This window comes from Nilaparvata lugens, chromosome 10, assembly GCF_014356525.2.
Source record: "Nilaparvata lugens isolate BPH chromosome 10, ASM1435652v1, whole genome shotgun sequence".
NCBI lineage: Eukaryota > Metazoa > Arthropoda > Insecta > Hemiptera > Delphacidae > Nilaparvata > Nilaparvata lugens.
The window spans coordinates 31,083,344-31,103,022 of NC_052513.1; the positions used below are offsets into that span (position 1 = coordinate 31,083,344).

The 19,679-nt window shown below is 32.8% G+C and overlaps 1 protein-coding gene across 7 annotated transcripts in view; it reads left to right on the forward strand.

The window, feature by feature from the left end:
• Positions 1 to 19,679, forward strand: part of LOC111053586 (glutathione hydrolase 1 proenzyme) — an 82,576-nt gene that overhangs the window by 56,628 nt on the left and 6,269 nt on the right. For all 7 annotated transcript variants that reach the window (XM_039437194.1, XM_039437195.1, XM_039437196.1 and 4 more), the window contains 4 exons: positions 5,087 to 5,307; positions 15,906 to 16,101; positions 17,065 to 17,265; positions 18,443 to 18,692. In XM_039437194.1, coding sequence (XP_039293128.1) covers positions 5,087 to 5,307; positions 15,906 to 16,101; positions 17,065 to 17,265; positions 18,443 to 18,692 — 868 coding nt within the window. The remainder of the gene's footprint in view (positions 1 to 5,086; positions 5,308 to 15,905; positions 16,102 to 17,064; positions 17,266 to 18,442; positions 18,693 to 19,679) is intronic.

A 19,679-nucleotide genomic window follows, 5' to 3' on the forward strand; every position in this document is an offset into this window, starting at 1 on the left:
CTCTCTTAGAGTGAAGATCAAATTTAAGGCTTAATTTAAACAATAGAATCAATTAGACATTGTTTAATGAATTTGAAAAATATTTTGAAAGTCTTTTCTGCAAAATTATTTGAAATTTAACAAAATCATCAAATAGGAAAGCGTTGACGAATTGGAATTCTTGGGGGCTTCAAAATCAAAAGTTTAGGGTCACAAGTGCCGGTTGCACAACAGCCGGTTAAATTTTAACCGTGATTAATTCTACAAGAACCAATCAGAGAAGCCGTCTTATCAAAAAGCCTTCTCTGATTGGTTCTCGTGAAATTAATCACGGTTAAAATTTAACCGGCTGTTGTGCAACCGGGACAAAGTCCCATAAACTCAAAAAATGGTGCCGGCAGTGTTGAAATAACAATTTTTTTTTTCTTTTGGTAGAAGGGTCGGAGCTGATTTTTTCTCTAAAATTAGGTTGGGGTGTTGCGACTTGCTGCAGATCATATTACCTTTTTTCAACCAAAAAGGTTTATTGAAAAATAATATTGTTACACAATTAACTCAACTTGGTTGAAAAAATATGGAAAGTTTTTATTTAAACAATAAAACAGCTATTCTATTGTTTAAATAAAAACTTTCCATATTTTTTCAACCAAGTTGAGTTAATTGTGTAGATTTACAATACTGTTTCAAAATAAACCGCTTTTTTCGTTGAAAAAAGGTAATATGATCTGCAGCAAGTCGCATCACCCCCCCCCCCACAACCTAATTTTAGAGAAAAAATATCATCTCCAACCCTTCTACCTCCCTCACCCAAAAAAATTGTTATTTCAACACTGCCGGCACCTTTTTTTTGAGATTATGGGACTTTGTGACCCTAAACATTTGATTTTGAAACCCCCAAGAATTCAAATTCGTCAACGCTTCCCTATTTGGTGATTTTGTTAAATTTCAAATAATTTTGCAGAAAAGATTCTCAGAATATTTTTCTAATTCATTAGACAATGAGTCTAATTCTATTGTTTGAATTAAGTCTTAAATTTGATCTTCACTCTAAGAGAGTCTGATGCCCGGTTCCACCAACTCGGTCAAGACATTTGAACATAATCAAATCTGGTACAGTTTACAACGAGTGCACTAACATTATTATGGCGATCGTTACTATCGATAATTCCAGTGCTCTTGTAAAACGTCCCTAGCTTGAACAAGTTCAATCGTCTTGGCCGAGCTTGGTGAAACCGGGTATGAGTAGTTTGGTTGCATGTTAAATGTTTTCCAATTCAAGTTGAGGACCAGGAATAATGTTGTTCAAAAGCTTTGTGGAACTAGCTGGGGGGCTTCAGCTTCAACCCTGCGCTCAACAGCTCTGAGTCTTGTATTTTCTGCTGCTGAATATTGTGCACCTGTGTGGCTAAACAGTCCTCACACACACAGAATAGACGCCCAACTCAACAATACAATGAGAATGATTAGTGGAGTCATCGCCCAATATAAAAACAATATAAAAATCTTGAAGCACCCTTTATTTTTAAAAAAACTTTAAAATAGTTCAACAAGGTGGGTGCTTCAAGATTATTGTTTTTATTAATTAAAAAAGTAGCCCATGTGAATGAAGTGTTTTTAATTATTTTCTATGAATGTACCGACAGTAGCCATCTCTTGGATGTCCTGGGTCGCAGGAGATTGAATGACTTACTAGAGTGAGATTCACATATTACTTTCATCAATCATGAGTGGTAAGCGTTGGTGTACTTCAAAAGAAATAGTGGCAGTTTAAACACTTTCACTGTCATATAACTAACTACAATGAAAACCCCATGGTTTTAGCAGGACCCAGGACTTCACAAATTTTTCCAATAAATTGATTTATTCATTGAACAAGTATCAATAAGTAGCAAAATAGCAGCCTAAGTTGAAAAAGCAATGAAAATCAAGTGAACTTGGATTTAAATTTAATCTACTGGTAGATTTAAAATTGATAAAATTAAATCTATTTCGTTGGAGCCAGCTGACAGCTAAACTCAGACCTGATATTGGCATACAGTATTGCCAGCAAGGTGTACAATCAACTTTAGAGGTGGATACTATCTCAAGAAAAAAAATAACTCAAAAAATCCCATTCTGAATCGGTTTTACGGATCTATGATTGAGGCGCTGATATCCAATCAGAACTCATGCAGACGAGCTCTACTTCAACAAGTTGAAGCAACATATTATAATATTATGGCCATTCGCAATCTCAAGGTCTTTCGTGTTGACGTACCTGTACAGTCAATTATTATTTCAGAGCGTTGTGCAAGCGAAAAATAATTATTGGCATTTGGCAGGTGATGTTAGGATACTAGCACTGCAAAGATAGTATTACAGGTGAGCATAATGTTCCCGACTATTACATAGTCAGGTTTAAATGAATATCATGGTTTCACGCACAATTGAAAAAGATTAGAAATTTGATGTATTAAGGAAATTCAATAAAAATCATGAATTCAAATACATGATTTTTTTTCAAAGACAGCCATTACTTCTCCTAATATTCCACATAGAAATACATTTAAAATTTACATTTGTACAATATCAAATTATTAATGATATTAATTAGATAATAGAAAAAGAGATGGTATCGTAGTGGCGGAGAATAGTGGTAGGGCCTATTGACAATTTTTAGTCATTCAAAATGAAATCTTCAAATTCAATTACAACTCTACAGATTGGAACTCTTATTTATTGGAATATAAAGAAAATATTTTCGGTAGTTTACACTATCTTTTCAATCTGTGGTCAATTATAGATGCTGTAACAAGCAGACTATTATGCCATGATTTAGGGGAACGAAAGCTCCTTGTGATCCGTAGAGATATGCAGCATAGATGCAGCAAGTGAATTCAATATTTTTATTTTGCATAAATTCTTAAAAAGAGTGCTTGAATAGTTCATTCCACTTCGTCGAAACAGAGATGAATAAATTGGCACAAAATTTTGCTAGTTTCGAATTTATTCCCGGAAACATAATTTTATTGAAAAATTAATCTAGACTTTGACACTGGATGAACACTGAAATAATTCACTAGAAAATTAATAATATTATATTCCTCTCATCACAAGTTGTACATTATTCTGCAGAATCAAAGAAAAATTCGACTATAAATTTAATGAACTTTCTGAATCATCCTCAAGTGAAATCTCAGCTTTCTACACTTACAAATAATTTCAACTACATTTTTGTGGTAGAGTGGACATCAAGTTGACTGTCCAGGCTTTTTCTCACCACGTCATCAAATAAAAAGTCATTCTAGGTCTATTCTATTTTCTAGCTGTATTACTAGTAGTATAATGAATACGTACATTATTCTGTCAATTTAATATAATTTTATTCATGTCATGCATTGTACAATAATACAATATTGACACGAGTCAAATACATACAGTAGTCACATTTATATTGGTACATTACAACATTATGTTAAAAATATTAAGATATAAAAATGACAAGAAATAATAGCTCAATCCGATGACAAGATATCTGCAGACATGTGATGAAGAATCACATAAATCTAAAAACCTCTAAATTCAAAAAGTTCTATTATACACTATAAAACAATTTTCGGCTCAGCCAGTTCTTCAATAATTTATTCTTAAACAAAATCTCTGAGATAGAGAGTCAAGATAGAGACCATTTTGATTATTATTTTACACTTTCCATTACTATTTATTTCATTTTTTGTCAATTTGTTTTTTTGTCAATTTCTTTTTAATTGGCAGAAATAAAAAATTTACAACATCTTAGAAATACATTTAATAAAAGCAATACAAATTTGTCAATATGGGAAAATACTATTACAAAATAAAATGGAATGCCAATTGAGCATTTGCATCTCTACAGATTGGAACTCTTATTTATTGGAATATAAAGAAAATATTTTCGGTTGTTTACACTATCTTTTCAATCTGTGGTCAATTATAGATGCTGTAACAAGCAGACTATTATGCCATGATTTAGGGGAACGAAAGCTCATTGTGATCCGTAGAGATATGCAGCATAGATGCAGCAAGTGAATTCAATATTTTTATTTTGGAAAAGAGTGCTTGAATAGTTCATTCCACTTCGTCGAAACAGAGATGAATAAATTGTCACAAGATTTTACAAGATAGTTTCGAATTTATTCCCGGAAACATAATTGAAAAATTAATCTAGACTTTGACACTGGATGAACTCTGAAATAATTCACTAGAAAATTAATAATATTATATTCCTCTCATCACAAGTTGTACATTATTCTGCAGAATCAATGAAAAATTCGGCTATAAATTTAATAAACTTTCTGAATCATCCTCAAGTGAAAGCTCAGCTTTCGACACTTACAAATAATTTCAACTACATTTTTGTGGTAGAGTGGACATCAAGTTGACTGTCCAGGCTTTTTCTCACCACGTCATCAAATAAAAAGTCATTCTAGGTCTATTCTATTTTCTAGCTGTATTACTAGTAGTATAATGAATACGTACATTATTCTGTCAATTTAATATAATTTTATTCATGTCATGCATTGTACAATAATACAATATTGACACGAGTCAAATACATACAGTAGTCACATTTATATTGGTACATTACAACATTATGTTAAAAATATTAAGATATAAAAATGACAAGAAATAATAGCTCAATCCGATGACAAGATATCTGCAGACATGTGATGAAGAATCACATAAATCTAAAAACCTCTAAATTCAAAAAGTTCTATTATACTATAAAACAATTTTCGGCTCAGCCAGTTCTTCAATAATTTATTCTTAAACAAAATCTCTGAGATAGAGAGTCAAGATAGAGACCATTTTGATTATTATTTTACACTTTCCATTACTATTTATTTCATTTTTTGTCAATTTGTTTTTTTGTCAATTTCTTTTTAATTGGCAGAAATAAAAAATTTACAACATCTTAGAAATACATTTAATAAAAGCAATACAAATTTGTCAATATGGGAAAATACTATTACAAAATAAAATGGAATGCCAATTGAGCATTTGCATCTCGAGGTACTAGACCTGTTTGAGATGGTAATTTAAAAATTGATAACTAGCGCTAAAAGTAGTTACTGAATTGATTTTGCAGGAACATTTTGGAGAAGAATGGGTCAGCCGTTGATGCCACCCTGGCCGCTATGCTGTGTAACGGAGTGTTCAACGGCCAGAGCATGGGGCTGGGAGGTGGATTCATCATGACCATCTATGAACGCAGCTCCAAGAAGGCCTACTCCCTCGTGGCCAGGGAATCTGCTCCCCTCAAAGCTACCAAGGATATGTTTGTCAAGAACGCTACTGCTGCTACCGATGGTCAGTTTTAATCTATATACTATAAGGGAGTTAGGCCTACATCTATAAGTTTATTTCAGATGTATATTCATTCATTCATTCATACAATAAGTACATTATCAAAATGATAGGGAGAGGAAAAATAAGGTAACCTTGTGCTATTCCCCTCCCAAATTTAGATAACACATAGTCCGAAATAGGTTAAGTCTTGTAGTTCTTCAATATTCACAAAATTTCAGTCCTCAAGTATTTTCACAATCATCTATTGCCGTGCTACCAATTTTTCCTTAAACGGTTGGAATAGCATTTAACACCTATCAACCTAAGAATAGTTGTCGGCTCCAATAAAATAGATTCTTGATAAACCGTGAATGGATCTATTGCCTATGAATGAGAAATCCAGTTTTCAGAGCAAATTAACTTATAATCTTCAGATGAAATTACACAAAATACAGAAAGAGAAAATATCTATTAAGCCTAATTATTTCAAGTAACTACGAACTAAAATACTTATCTAGTTTACAGTTGAAACACAGTGGCTATTGGCTTTACTACACTAATAGCTAATTATGCACAAAAATTTATATAAAACTCAATTTAAAACATTAATAAACGAAAATGATTTAGAGCAAAACTCCACGACAATACTTGTAGCCAGCCATTTTTCAGAAGAAGGGCAGAACAGGAAAAAACATAAGTTGCCAGTCACGAAACCAACGCCCTGTTCAATATCGATCTCCACAGACACGTCATCAAAAAATTATAACTTATAAGTTTAGAATTCACATTCTACATCTGTTCTCAATAAAACTTTATTTTGAAAATGTTATTTTAAATTTTTATATATATCTCGATTTAAATAAACCATTTAACTAGTAATATGTTAACCCTGCCTCGGTGACACCATGGAACAATGCAACAAATATTTACGATAATAAATTCTCCGTCAAAAAGTTTATCCGTCTATTGATGACTCTGACATTTACTATAAAGTTCCATAGATCTCGAATTGAAGATTCGATTCCAATGTGAGAAGAAAAATGTAATATTACAAATACCCCCCTCTTGACATAAAAAAATTTTACTGTTTGAAAATTTAAAGAAAAAAATTTACATTGACCCTAATGAAAATTGTTGAAATTTAAATTCAAGAACAGTAACAATTTTTTCTAGAAAAACAATACATGTCATCCAAAAATATTGAAAATTATTATAAAAATTCATCAATAGCGTTTGTTATATGTTTCCAAACAATATTTCAAAATATAGAATATCAATATTACTTTTGATTTAGCTTTATAATTTAAAGAAAAATATCTCAACAGAAAGTTTAATATGTAAAGAATAGTTTTTTGAAATTGTACATAAATTTAATAGATAGAAAAATTTAATTTTTATTGCATAAAAAAAATTTAGTATGTTGAATGAAAAATTTATTATTATTATTATTTTTTTTAAATGAATTGATGAATTGTTACATTTAATTTTCACATAAAATTTCAATAAATCAAAAAATGTTCATTTCTTTCACTATTGACGCGGTTGATTTTATTGATGCACATTTTGGAAAACAGTCCGTTAAGGCACTCAGTATGATTTTCAGTTAAGTGTGACTCCAATGTGATGACGTTAAGTGTTGGGCTGATCTGGATGCACGTAGTGTTGAGCTGATACTTGTAGTCGACTGCTGCATACCAAACTCGATACAGGTGACATCTCAGTTAGCATTGCTTCATGTTTGTAGTAGACGGCTGCATTCCAAATTCAATACAGAGTCACATAAATTTTGTATCATATTTGTAATTATACAATGTACATTTCAGGCTTGAAATGACAATGTAATTCGTTTTTTGGAAAAGAGATAGACGCTGCATACAGGATTAATTTAGGTGAGGATTAATTTAGGTAAGGTTTGGTTTTTTGATATTTTCAGCTTTCAAGGTTTAGAGTTCTGCATACAGGAATAATTTAGGAGAGGATTTTTTGAATCAATTCTTTCATGATACTGTGACTGTTCTTCTGAATTCAAAGTTGTGAATGTGAACATGGATGGCAATTACCTCCAGGTAATGCAGTAGTGTTGAAGTTTGAGATACAGAGTCAGCAATAAGCATTGGCATTGCTATTGGCATATGCTTTGGTGTCGGCTTTGATATTGGCGTTGATATTGGCATTGGCGCAGGCATTGGCATTAGCATTGGCGCAGATTTTGGCATTGGCGTAGCTATTGGCATTGGCGCAGGCATTGACATCAGCACAGGCATCGGCGTTGATTTTGGTGTTGGCATCAGCATTGGCGCAGGCATTGGCGTAGCTATTGGCATTGGTGCAGCATTGGCGCAGCTATTGGCATTGGTGTAGCATTGGCGCAGATTTTGGCATTTTGGCGTAGTTATTAGTGTTGATATTGTTGTAGGTATTAGTGTAGGCATCAGCATTGGCACAGATTTTGGCATCAGCATTGGCGCAGATATTGGCTTCGGCACAGGCATCGGCGTAGATATTGGCGTTGGCATCAGCATAGGCATTGGCGTAGATTTTGGCGTAGTTATGTCACACTAGTTCGAAAATCACCCAAATGTTCTTAACACTCTTCATGGCGTTCACTTGTTGCTGATTTCGAGATTCACATGATAACTATTTCAATGTTAATGTCTGTGCTGTACCTGTTATCTTAAAATGCTTATAAACTAAGAAGAAAAACTTTGATTAGGCTATCAATACAATCTAATACACATGAAAATTATTTTTAAGTATTTATGAAATTGAAATTTGTTAACATCTTATTATACAGTCAGCAATACATAAATTGTGAAATATGGACATATCAATGATAAATTTAAAAAATTTATTTTCATCTATTCACTGTTCAAATATCAACATTTTAATCCATTCTTCAAAATAGAAATATAATTTCATAACACCCTGTATCATTATCAAAATTGTAAAAAACAAACATCATATCATCACAACAAAAATTTAATTTCAATACATATTTCAATAATTTCAGACATTTGGTCTTCTATTCACAATCATTTCATAATATATCTGCCTTTCATTATCATTTAATATAACATTTCATTTATAGCAAGTTCATTTCACATTTATGATTTATCATTCAGGGTTTCAAAATTATTTAGTTTTAATTTTGTTCAAAAATTGTATAAAAAGCAAATTATTTAATATTGTTAATCATCGTTTGTTGGATACTATAGTTTATTTCGACTCTTCAATGTTCTAAACACAAACTACATTTCATGACAAAACTTTACTATCAAACATTAAACAAGAAACCATTCAAAACATCAATAATATTTTGCTTCAAAGGCAAACAATATTCATAAGTAATCATCATTTTGCATCTATGGCAATCAACATTATTAATCATTATTTTGCATCTATGGCAATCAACATTATTAATCAACACAAAAAATATTATCTCATTACTGCCTCTCTAAGTCATAACCTCTGTTATTCCTTCTTTAGGCAATAATGGGTTTCCATCTCAAAAAACAATCACATACCAGCAAAATTCTAATCAACAAACCCCACTAAAAATTCTACATACACTCCAGCATCCATTTCAAACGATAATCAATCATATCAAAATTTATAGAACAAACAGTTTTAAAATTAAAAAAAAAATCAATTACAAAAACTTATTTCAAATAATAATATAACAAAACGTTTTAAAATGAACCAATTATTTTTTAAAATAATTTAAAATTTAAAGACTGTATAATAAGTACAAACATTTCAAGATTATAATACAAAGATGATCAAGATGAAATATGGGTAAATAAGTTCCTTAAAAAATACAAACAAGAGAAAAGAAAACTGGGTAAATAAATTCCCTAAAACAATACAAAGAAGAGAAAGATTAATTAGAGCCTATCCTACATGTCAGTACTGAACTTTCATGAGGAAGTATATTTAATAAAATATACTACTATGGAATTTTGTAAATTCCAAGTATGACTCTAATTTGTTATAATTGTGAGCTATCACTCCCACAAAAACAACTGGTGAAGGAAAAAAAATGTTGACTATTGTGACTGGGTGGATAGTTCCTAGATGTCTGTAAGGCAATGTGATAGCAGACTCTAGTATCGGACCACAAAAACAAAAGTATGCAAATGGTTTTTACAAACATTTGTTGTTGCAGTCATAAGGTTTTTATATCGCAAACAAGTAGGTCAGATAATCGAGTCCAGCCATATGTGGTTCACGCCCACACCTCTAAAAGAATCACACCTACTTGTCTACCAAAAATCCAAAGTATTGGACAGCAAAGAAAAAAAATAAAATGCAAAATGGGTTAAAAGCCCAGAAGAAAACTATAACCTAATTACATATGGCTTATGGCACAATATGCAATGAAAGATGAGAACATGGGACAAAATTGCTCTGAAAAACCTAATTACCTAATATAATACCTAAAAAAAAATAGACATGATTAAAATATGTAATACATGATGAAAAAATATACCGCAAGCAAACAATTATTTACACAACAATGGATAGATTTTAGAAAAGTTAAGTTTTATCAACAAATTAAAGATTAGGAAAATAAGCTACTATTTCAACTTCTAATATTATTTCAGAAGAATACAAATTTAAATGACTATGGACAAGATTGGTTAAGATATGCTTCATAGAAGAATTTTACTGAATATTACACAAAGACAGGAAAGAATCGAAAATTGAAAAGATTAAGGGCCAAGAAAATAGGCTACAGGAAAGAAAAAAGACACAATTATGGACTCTTACCATACACTGTGTAGCGATTATGCTATTCTGAATCCCGGCATAACACAGGATTCCTAATCATTGTGTGTTGGGGAATACCCTTCCATCATGTGATTCACAGTTATCATCTTGTAAGTAAGCAACTTGAAACAACCTTTGAATACTAATACATCAATGGAAACTTTGCGTTTTGTTTTCTTCAATAGCATGATTTTATTCATGGGTTCATTTATTTCAACCAAGCAGTTTTGCCTACAAAAGTTCGTCATGGTCACTTGAGAATGCATAGCATACATCTTTTCAATTCTCAGTTGAAAGTTGAACTCATCAACTTGACTCAAAGCAACATTCATTTTGTTGACATTATTCCTAACCTCCACAGAAACCTGTCTCATGTAAACATTCACTTTGTTCATAGTTTTCCTAACCTTCAATGTAGCAATATTACTTTCATGATAGTTGACTTTCAGTGAAGACAACTCCCTACCTACTTCTTTACTCAATTCTACTATCTCATTAAGGTTGACTTTTTCAACAACAGTAACTAGGCCTACATTGTCAGAAACTTGAATGAGTTGATCTTGTAACTTAACACTACTATCATCCTGCTTCAATTTGTTTTCATCTTCATGATTATCACTCAATGTTTCAGCAAATTCTTGCTTCATATCATCAAACCTAGCATTAAACTTAGCATTTTGCTCATCAAACCTAGCATTTTGCTCTTGTTTAAAATTATCAAACAGTTGTGTTAAGGCAGCTATTAACTCATCATCATTTTTAATATTTTTCATATTGTATGCCATTTTGCTAGTCTGCACAGATAATATATTCATTAGGACTTGATCTCTCTTGAACAGATTTCCCACTCAGCAACAAACCATTCATAACCTATCAAGATATCTATCCTACTAATAATTTTTATAACCAGGGATTTCATAGTGTACCATTTGGGACATATTTATTTTGTAATTCGGTCCCACCACAGGGGTAACATTTGCCGTGCTACCAATTTTTCCTTAAACGGTTGGAATAGCATTTAACACCTATCAACCTAAGAATAGTTGTCAGCTCCAATAAAATAGATTCTTGATAAACCGTGAATGGATCTATTGCCTATGAATGAGAAATCCAGTTTTCAGAGCAAATTAACTTATAATCTTCAGATGAAATTACACAAAATACAGAAAGAGAAAATATCTATTAAGCCTAATTATTTCAAGTAACTACGAACTAAAATACTTATCTAGTTTACAGTTGAAACACAGTGGCTATTGGCTTTACTACACTAATAGCTAATTATGCACAAAAATTTATATAAAACTCAATTTAAAACATTAATAAACGAAAATGATTTAGAGCAAAACTCCACAACAATACTTGTAGCCAGCCATTTTTCAGAAGAAGGGCAGAACAGGAAAAAACATAAGTTGCCAGTCACGAAACCAACGCCCTGTTCAATATCGATGGGGCTCAACCAACTGACCCAACTCCCATTTGACCCAACCTACCACTAGACCCAATTTTTTAAAATAGAGAGAAACCGCGAAACCACTTGACCCAATAGACATCTGACCCAATATACCATTTGTCCCAACTCTATGAATATCAAAAAACCAACTGACCCAATTGACATCTGACCCAACCTACCACTTGACCCAACTACTGTGCTGCACTCTGGCAAAACGTCTGCAATGTTCCAGGCTTGGTTACTCTCTACCTACGGTCTACTCTTCAGGTAAAAGTCTAGAAGGCCTTGAAACCAAGCACAACTGTTTTGACAGTTCTTGCTATCTTTGAGGTTAGATTTGTGTTATTTTGTGATTTTGAGGTTAGATCTGTATTATTAAATTTGGATGAGGTTATTAGATTTGGTAAAACCACCATAAAAGCATCTTATCAATCAGTAAATGATTGATGATTATTCAATTTGATATAGGTAACTTTTCACAACTATATTTTACCTTACTCCAAGTATTGTAGTCTATTGTTGCTATCATAGTTTTTATTAAGTGAGAAAAAAGCTGTTGACAGGTATCCTACAGCCTACAATATAAGTTCTGTAAGACAATGGAATTGAGTTACTGTATTAGAAATAGAAATTGGAAATGAATATTTATGGACATTCCTTATAACCTAGGTTAAAACCTACAACATAAATAATTGTAGAGAATGACTTTGATGGAATCTGCCTTAAAAAATTTCCTCACAAGTTTCTTCCCTCAGTAAATTTGGATAAGTGTTTCTAGAATACATCGATTTAGAGTAGCCTACCTACATAGTTTTATGAATATTTCAGAAGCTATGTTTCTGGTTGTACTATTTATTTACTGAGAAATAAACAATTTGCACAACGAAATTTGTAAAAAAATCAAATAATCTCCATGATATAGTACCCTACAATTCTCGGTTACCGGTACTTATGAGACTGCATTTCTCAGTTGAGTTATTTATTGAAGTTGTCGAAGGAGTACCACTCATCAAGAAGGCATTGATGTTTTGCACACCATAAACTATGCCACGAGAGCGCAGCACAGTAGTTGGGTCTAGTGGTAGGTTGGGTCAGATGTCAATTGGGTCAGATGGTTTTGTGATGTTTATAATATTGGGGCAAATGGTATATTGGGTCAGATGTCTATTGGGTCAAGTGGTTTCACAGCTTTTCTCGATTTAAAAAAATTGGGTCAAGTGGTAGGTTGGGTCAAATGGGAATTGGGTCAGTTGGTATGCACCCAATATCGATCTCCACAGACACGTCATCAAAAAATTATAACTTATAAGTTTAGAATTCACATTCTACATCTGTTCTCAATAAAACTTTATTTTGAAAATGTTATTTTAAATTTTTATATATATCTCGATTTAAATAAACCATTTAACTAGTAATATGTTAACCCTGCCTCGGTGACACCATGGAACAATGCAACAAACATTTACGATAATAAATTCTCCGTCAAAAAGTTTATCCGTCTATTGATGACTCTGACATTTACTATAAAGTTCCATAGATCTCGAATTGAAGATTCGATTCCAATGTGAGAAGAAAAATGTAATATTACACTATTTATTGATGAATATTAAAGCATTATTACAATAATAACAGATATGATAAGCTGGAAGAGAGGAAATAAGCTTAGCTTTTATTATAGTTCTTCCAAATTTCAATGGTAAATGGGAGAGGAATCCCAAATTTAGATAACACATAGTCCGAAATATTTCAAGTCTTGTAGTTCTTCAATTCACAAAATGTTCAGTCCTCAAGTATTTTCACAAAGTAGATTTTCAAATTTAGATGCTTCAAAACTAATCATAGAATAAATATTCTTCTTGTATTCTCAAAATGATTGTACGAAGGACATTTTTTCAACCTCTAATCTCATATCATAAGACACAGACAAACGTTAGGGGGGCGACTCACACAGAGCTAAATAGCTTTTCATCACCACCAACCACACTGTGATCGGTGCGGCCAGATCGTCATTTGTTGTCGAGTTAAGACCCACAAACATAACCGCCTCTTTTGAGTCTGCCGTCAAGTGCTACTTACGTAGCGTTATTATAGTTTTTGCAAGTAAAATGCAATAGTTCAGCATAAATCTGAAGAAAAATGATTCAAGATTACACACATTATGAGTGATGATGTTGTGTGTGAATGGTCTCAGAAAATGGAAGACGTCAGTTGAAATGACTTCTAAAATCGTCATGATGCATAACAATTAGGACTCACAGTGGACAGTGCTGGTGCAACCAAAAGGATTCTCCAGTTGGTTAATCAAATGGGATAATTTTGATCACCTACTATACAAACCTGACTTGGCCACTAGTAACTTAATATCTTTATTTATCAGATTATCGAAATATGCGATCACCCCATGAATCAAGAGCCTATAAATATGTTGTTGAACAATCCATATGTATGGCGGAATATTATAATATTTTGAAAAGAAACATTTTGTGATATCGCACCTTAGAAATTGAAGCGGACTAAAGATAGATTATTTGTTTTTTCATTTCAATTTTATCTAAACTTTTATTTCATGAGAGTATTGAGAATCTTCTTTAATATTCTACTGTAATAATATTCGTCAATCTTTTGTTATGAATAATGCAGTCAAATTCTGGATCTGATTTGTAATTGATGTATTATACTTGAGTCAAACATTATCATGACATGTGTATTGTTTTTGCAATGGTGGAATGGTTCTCAAGAATCAGTTAGGCTACAACCAAAACCTCAAAATGTAAAAATGATGACCTCTCTTGGAATCTACTTGAGTCAAACATTATCATGACATGTGTATTGTTTTTTTGCAATGGTGGAATGGTTCTCAAGAATCAGATAGGCCACAACCAAAACCTCAAAATGTAAAAATGATGAGCTCTCTTGGAATCTACTTCTTCAAGTAAGAAAGAAGACTAAATTATGCTTTACAATAATATGAATATCACATCAAAAATTGATGCTAGTAGAATACAGTTCGATCGGCACAGTAAATATATACGGTACATGGAGATTCGAGCAACTGATATCACATACAGCAGTCGTTTGTTACGTAATGGAGACATATTACAATCAAGAGTCGAACAATAGAACATTAACCAGCATCTGCGATAATAAATTACAATGAGATTGATAGTGATTCATCACTTATGATGCGTTGGATTTGCATTGACTTGAAGCAATCTTCTAGGTGTCGAATTATCAGTTATAATCAGTTGAATGTTGAAATAATACTGATGAGTTTCAGATTAGATGTGACAACTTTCTCTACAGTGTCCAAACGGATTCAATGTAAATCAGATTTCAATCATGATTTGATTACTGTATTCAAACAAACCTATTCTTATATTCATTTTGCAGTTATCATTACACAAGTTTGCTCCCCAATATAGATGTAGATCTTCAGTTAAAAATATTCCATCCTCTATTACCATTGGTTGTTATTCATGGTGATTTTAGTAGGTACTGCCATACCGTTAATTAAAATTATGCTTTATTTTTTAAACCCATCTATTTTCTATAAAATCTTCATACTTTTTCAACTTAGTTCTATTTATCTTCAGTTACACATACAATATACTATACTTTAGCTTACTTTAATGCAAGTATATTATTGTCATCATGTAGTTTATCTTCATTTGTTCTTTATTATAATTGTATCTATATGGAATTAACGTGGTCATATTTTCTGTACGTTCATTTTCTATTAGTTTTGAGTTAATAATCATATTGTATTGTGTTATTATAAGTAAATATTGGAAGGTATCCTGCTTCATGCTTCCCATTAATCAAATGAATGAGAGAAAATAGATAGACATCGTTAAATGAATAAATGCAAGAGTGAGTTAGTAATTGACTGAATAAGTCATTTAGTGAGTTTACTGAAAGAATGAGTACGTGGATGGATGTCTGAATGAATTGATAAATAGATAAATTATCATCATTATGATACTTTGAATAGATGAGTCAATCATTCAATAGCATAGAGCTTTTGTTAAATTTGTGGTGAGGTCTACTCTTATTTATCTGGAAATTAAAAATCCAAGTAGACCTACCCTATTTTTTTAAATTTCTATTCACAACATATTCCAACTTATTAATGCCATTTTCTTATTTATTTACTTGAAAATGGCATTAATATGTTGGAAATTTTTGCGAATAAAACTGAAAAAAGAGATTTTTAATTGCCAGATACATATAAAATAGAATATAATCTCCAGATACGTAATAGAGCCTGTGTTACATTCTGTATAATAGATCCTGTTTCAGTATGTGATCAATGATCAAATACAGAGATTTTGTTATTAATATTATTATATTAATTGTTATACACAATTGGGAATCTTTAATTTGCGATGTTTGTGAGCAGGTCCGCTGGCAAGCGGGGTCCCCGGCGAGCTGCGAGGCTACTGGGCGGCGTGGAAGCGGTTCGGTAAGCTGCCCTGGGAGGAAGTGGTCGCGCCGGCCGCCAAGCTGTGTCGAGATGGCTTCTTCATGAGTCACCACCAGTATGACAGTCTCCAGTTCCGGCCCAAGCACATGATCGAAGCTGATCCAAACCTCAAGTCAGTCTTCACTCTAATTATACAAACTTATTCTCCCTATTTTTTGAACTGTGATTTTATTTTCCGGTTGATCATTTAATCAAGAAGCTTTCACCCTTTCTTTAAGCAGTCTCCACACAGGGACAATAGTAGCTTCCATAACAATACTCCAAAAATACTAGCTATCCTAGATGCTGCGGGAACGCGGAATTAGAAATTTCCGAAGCTGAAATTTCCAATTTCCATTTCCAATTCTGCATTCCCGCAGCAGCTTTAGTGGACGCTACTATTGTCCCTGTGTGCACCTTGCTTTATTAATTCATCCCCTACATCACAATCTTCAGATTAGTCTTTTCTAAACTCAAGTAATTTAGTAAAACTGTAGAAATATTCAATTATTATGTTATTTTTTGCAGTTTGTTTTCTCCCTTTGAGACTGCAGTAAGTAGCTGATCTCAAGAACAGCCTCAATGCCAAAAATATGAAATAAATAGTTATTATAGGCTCTCTTCAGATTGTCGGCTGTCGGATCAGACTGGATCTCCACGTTTTGAGGAATGTTTAGTATTAGTTTTCAATAATCTATTGTAGCGTATTTATCAGAATTACATTAATTGTTCATTAGTTTGTATATATCTCATGAGTAATTTCTTCCTTTTATTAAGTAAAGTGTTGGTGACATGAATAATGGAAACTCAGCTCAAACTTCAGCCTATAAAGTTCATATCATTATTAAATTGCATCTTATTATATCATTGCTTCATACCGTTGAATAACTACTCATTTATGTTAATGTTTTGTGTTGTGAAATGCTTCTCAAAGAGTAATTACATTACCTATATTTATTAATAATTACATTACAAACTTCATTCTTCGAACTCATCTTGTCCCTTCTCCCTCCAATATTTATTATTTTCATCCAATATCAACATCCACTTCACATTTTGATTTTATTTCCCAATTAAATTTTGTTTTTTGAAACAGGGAATGGTTCATCCACCCATCAACTGGCGAGCTCCTGACCACCGGATCCCTGATACGACCGACCAATCTGTGTAAAACGCTTGAAATCATTGCCAAAGAGGGAGGAGATGTTCTCTACAACGGATCTCTGGCCGATGTGTTTGTCGAGGATGTACAAGAATTGGGAGGAATCATCACCAAGGAAGATATGGAGAAGAAACAGTAAGTAGAAAAATAAAATATCACTAATTTATTTTTGCAGGGCTACTTGATAGTTTTATAATATTGCATCACTAGAACAAGGGTACCGTATTCATCCCATTATCAAGTATTGAAATGATTATTTTCAAGTCAGCAGAGGAAATAAAAGGATACTAAAGTCCGAGAGATATTACTCTTCACATGAAGAGTGGAAACAGATTTCTCCTTGCACAGTTTGTAGCATGGACAAAGAAGTGGAGCAGTGGAGTAAGCATGCTGCGCACAATTGGATGCTGACACAATAGTAGGGAGAATGCTGTCAGGTGGTGGGAGTGATTGGTGAAGGAGAGAGCATCGGGCCTTTCTGCTTCGAGAGTGGGCCGTGTAAAAAGTAATATCTCTCGGTCTTTAGTAATTATTACTGATAATTTTTCAAGTTGTGAACACTATTTCAATATTATTTTAGATGTTTACAATGGAAAGAGAAATGTTGTGAAACTTTTCTCCATAATATGAAGGTGAATGTTGTTTACTATTCACCACCTAAATATTTGAAATGTTTCCCTTTTATCCTTTTATGTAAAACTATCCCATGTAGAAATGTAGCCTATTATGCTATATACATACTACTTTGTAGCCTATCCTGAAGTATTTATTATTGCAAATGAATAAACCAAGTTGATTGTGAATCTCTTAAGTGTATTCCAACACGAGCATATATGTTTCTGATTGTAGAAATGAAAGTATAGTTGTCTTTCTTAAATTAAAAGTGATTCAAACTTAAATTTTCCTTTAGCATAACTGAATTTACTATTATTGTTATACTTGAAATTGTGGTATACATTTTGGGTCGTGTAAATTCAATCAAGTGGAATATTTTTGTTGAATCCCGTTAAAAATGTCAGCCTCAGTTGAATGTTTGAAGTATATTAGTGAGATTCACTATTGTCAGCATTTATTGAACGTCGGTTTTTGATAGCATTGGTTGTTGATATAATCATAGAGCAAAGAAAGTATGAAATCTTAATGCTATCTTTTCTCTATGATATAATGCATTGGAATATTATTAACAAGCAATTCTGACGGTTTTAAGTCACTTAATACATTCTATTTTCGTATTTCAAAATATCCTCTTTTATTCTCTTGAAAATGTCTCCAAAGTACAATGTAAAATGAAGTGAGTTTTTTCAATTTGCAGAGCAATATGGCGAGAACCAGTAGTGAGCAGTTTAAGAGGGGGCAATACGTTGTATACGTCGCCGGCACCAGGAGGGGGTCCCATACTGGCTTTCATTCTCAACATCCTCGAAGGCTACAACATGACTGAGAAAAGCATTGCCAACCTGAACAGCAGTATTCTTACCACACATCATATTGTCGAGGCTTTCAAATATGCCTATGCCAGGAGAACTAAACTGGCTGATCCTGATTTCGTTGATGTTGCTGAAGTGAGTGTGATTTTGAAATAACTCTAAATTTCTTCGGTTTTCAAATTTTAGAAGTGAAAGCTACAAGATTAGATGCAATAATATTTTAACAATAATTGACAACTAAGCTCCCCGACAGTTGAGCTCCTTTTAAAACCACCTTCGAGGGAATTTACTGACGGCGTCAACTGAGCTCCTGAGAGAGGAGATTTACTGACGGGGAGCTTGGTTGTCGTCAGCGTCCGAGGAGCTTAGTTGTCGTCTACGGTCCCGACAACTAGTCCCCTCTGAACCAGTAGGGGATTTACTGTCGGGGAGACTAGTTGACGCTAGCGTGCAAGGAGCTTGGTTGTCGTCACCGAACTCGACTTTATTAAGGTCGAAGTTAGGACTCGCTGCCAAGCAACCCTTTACATTTCATATTAGTAAAAAATACCTTATTAAAAAATCAAGATTAACTTTGATCAATCATAATTGATGAAAAGAGAATAGTTACAAATTAATGAATAGTTATTCAAAGAGAACAGTGACAAATCAATGTAGAACTATTCCTACCTTCCCATTACATGAAGAAACAAAAATATATGAGTATAAAGTTTCTATCTAAAGTTTTCAATGCCATAAGTTGAAGACTAAACAGTAGATCAGAGTTTTGCTTGATGATATAATTTATGTTATACATAAATCTACAATATTATACATGCAGGAATCACTTGCAAGACGTAAAAACTCATTCTGAAAATGCTTGCCAATTCAATAAAGGAACATTTCCAAGTTAGTTGATTTCGGAAAGTTGAATAGTTTATATTTTCGTTTTATATTTGCAGTGATAGAAGTGACAACATCAACAAGCTTTTCTTCTAATAATCGAATTCATAGAATGTGTGAACCAGTGTCTGTGATTCTACTACTTCCCCGCCCGCTTCAAGCTGGTTTCAATGTTCAATAGGGTATCAGCTGTTGGGGAGCTTAGTTGTCGGGTACTATCACGACAACCAGACCCCTCAT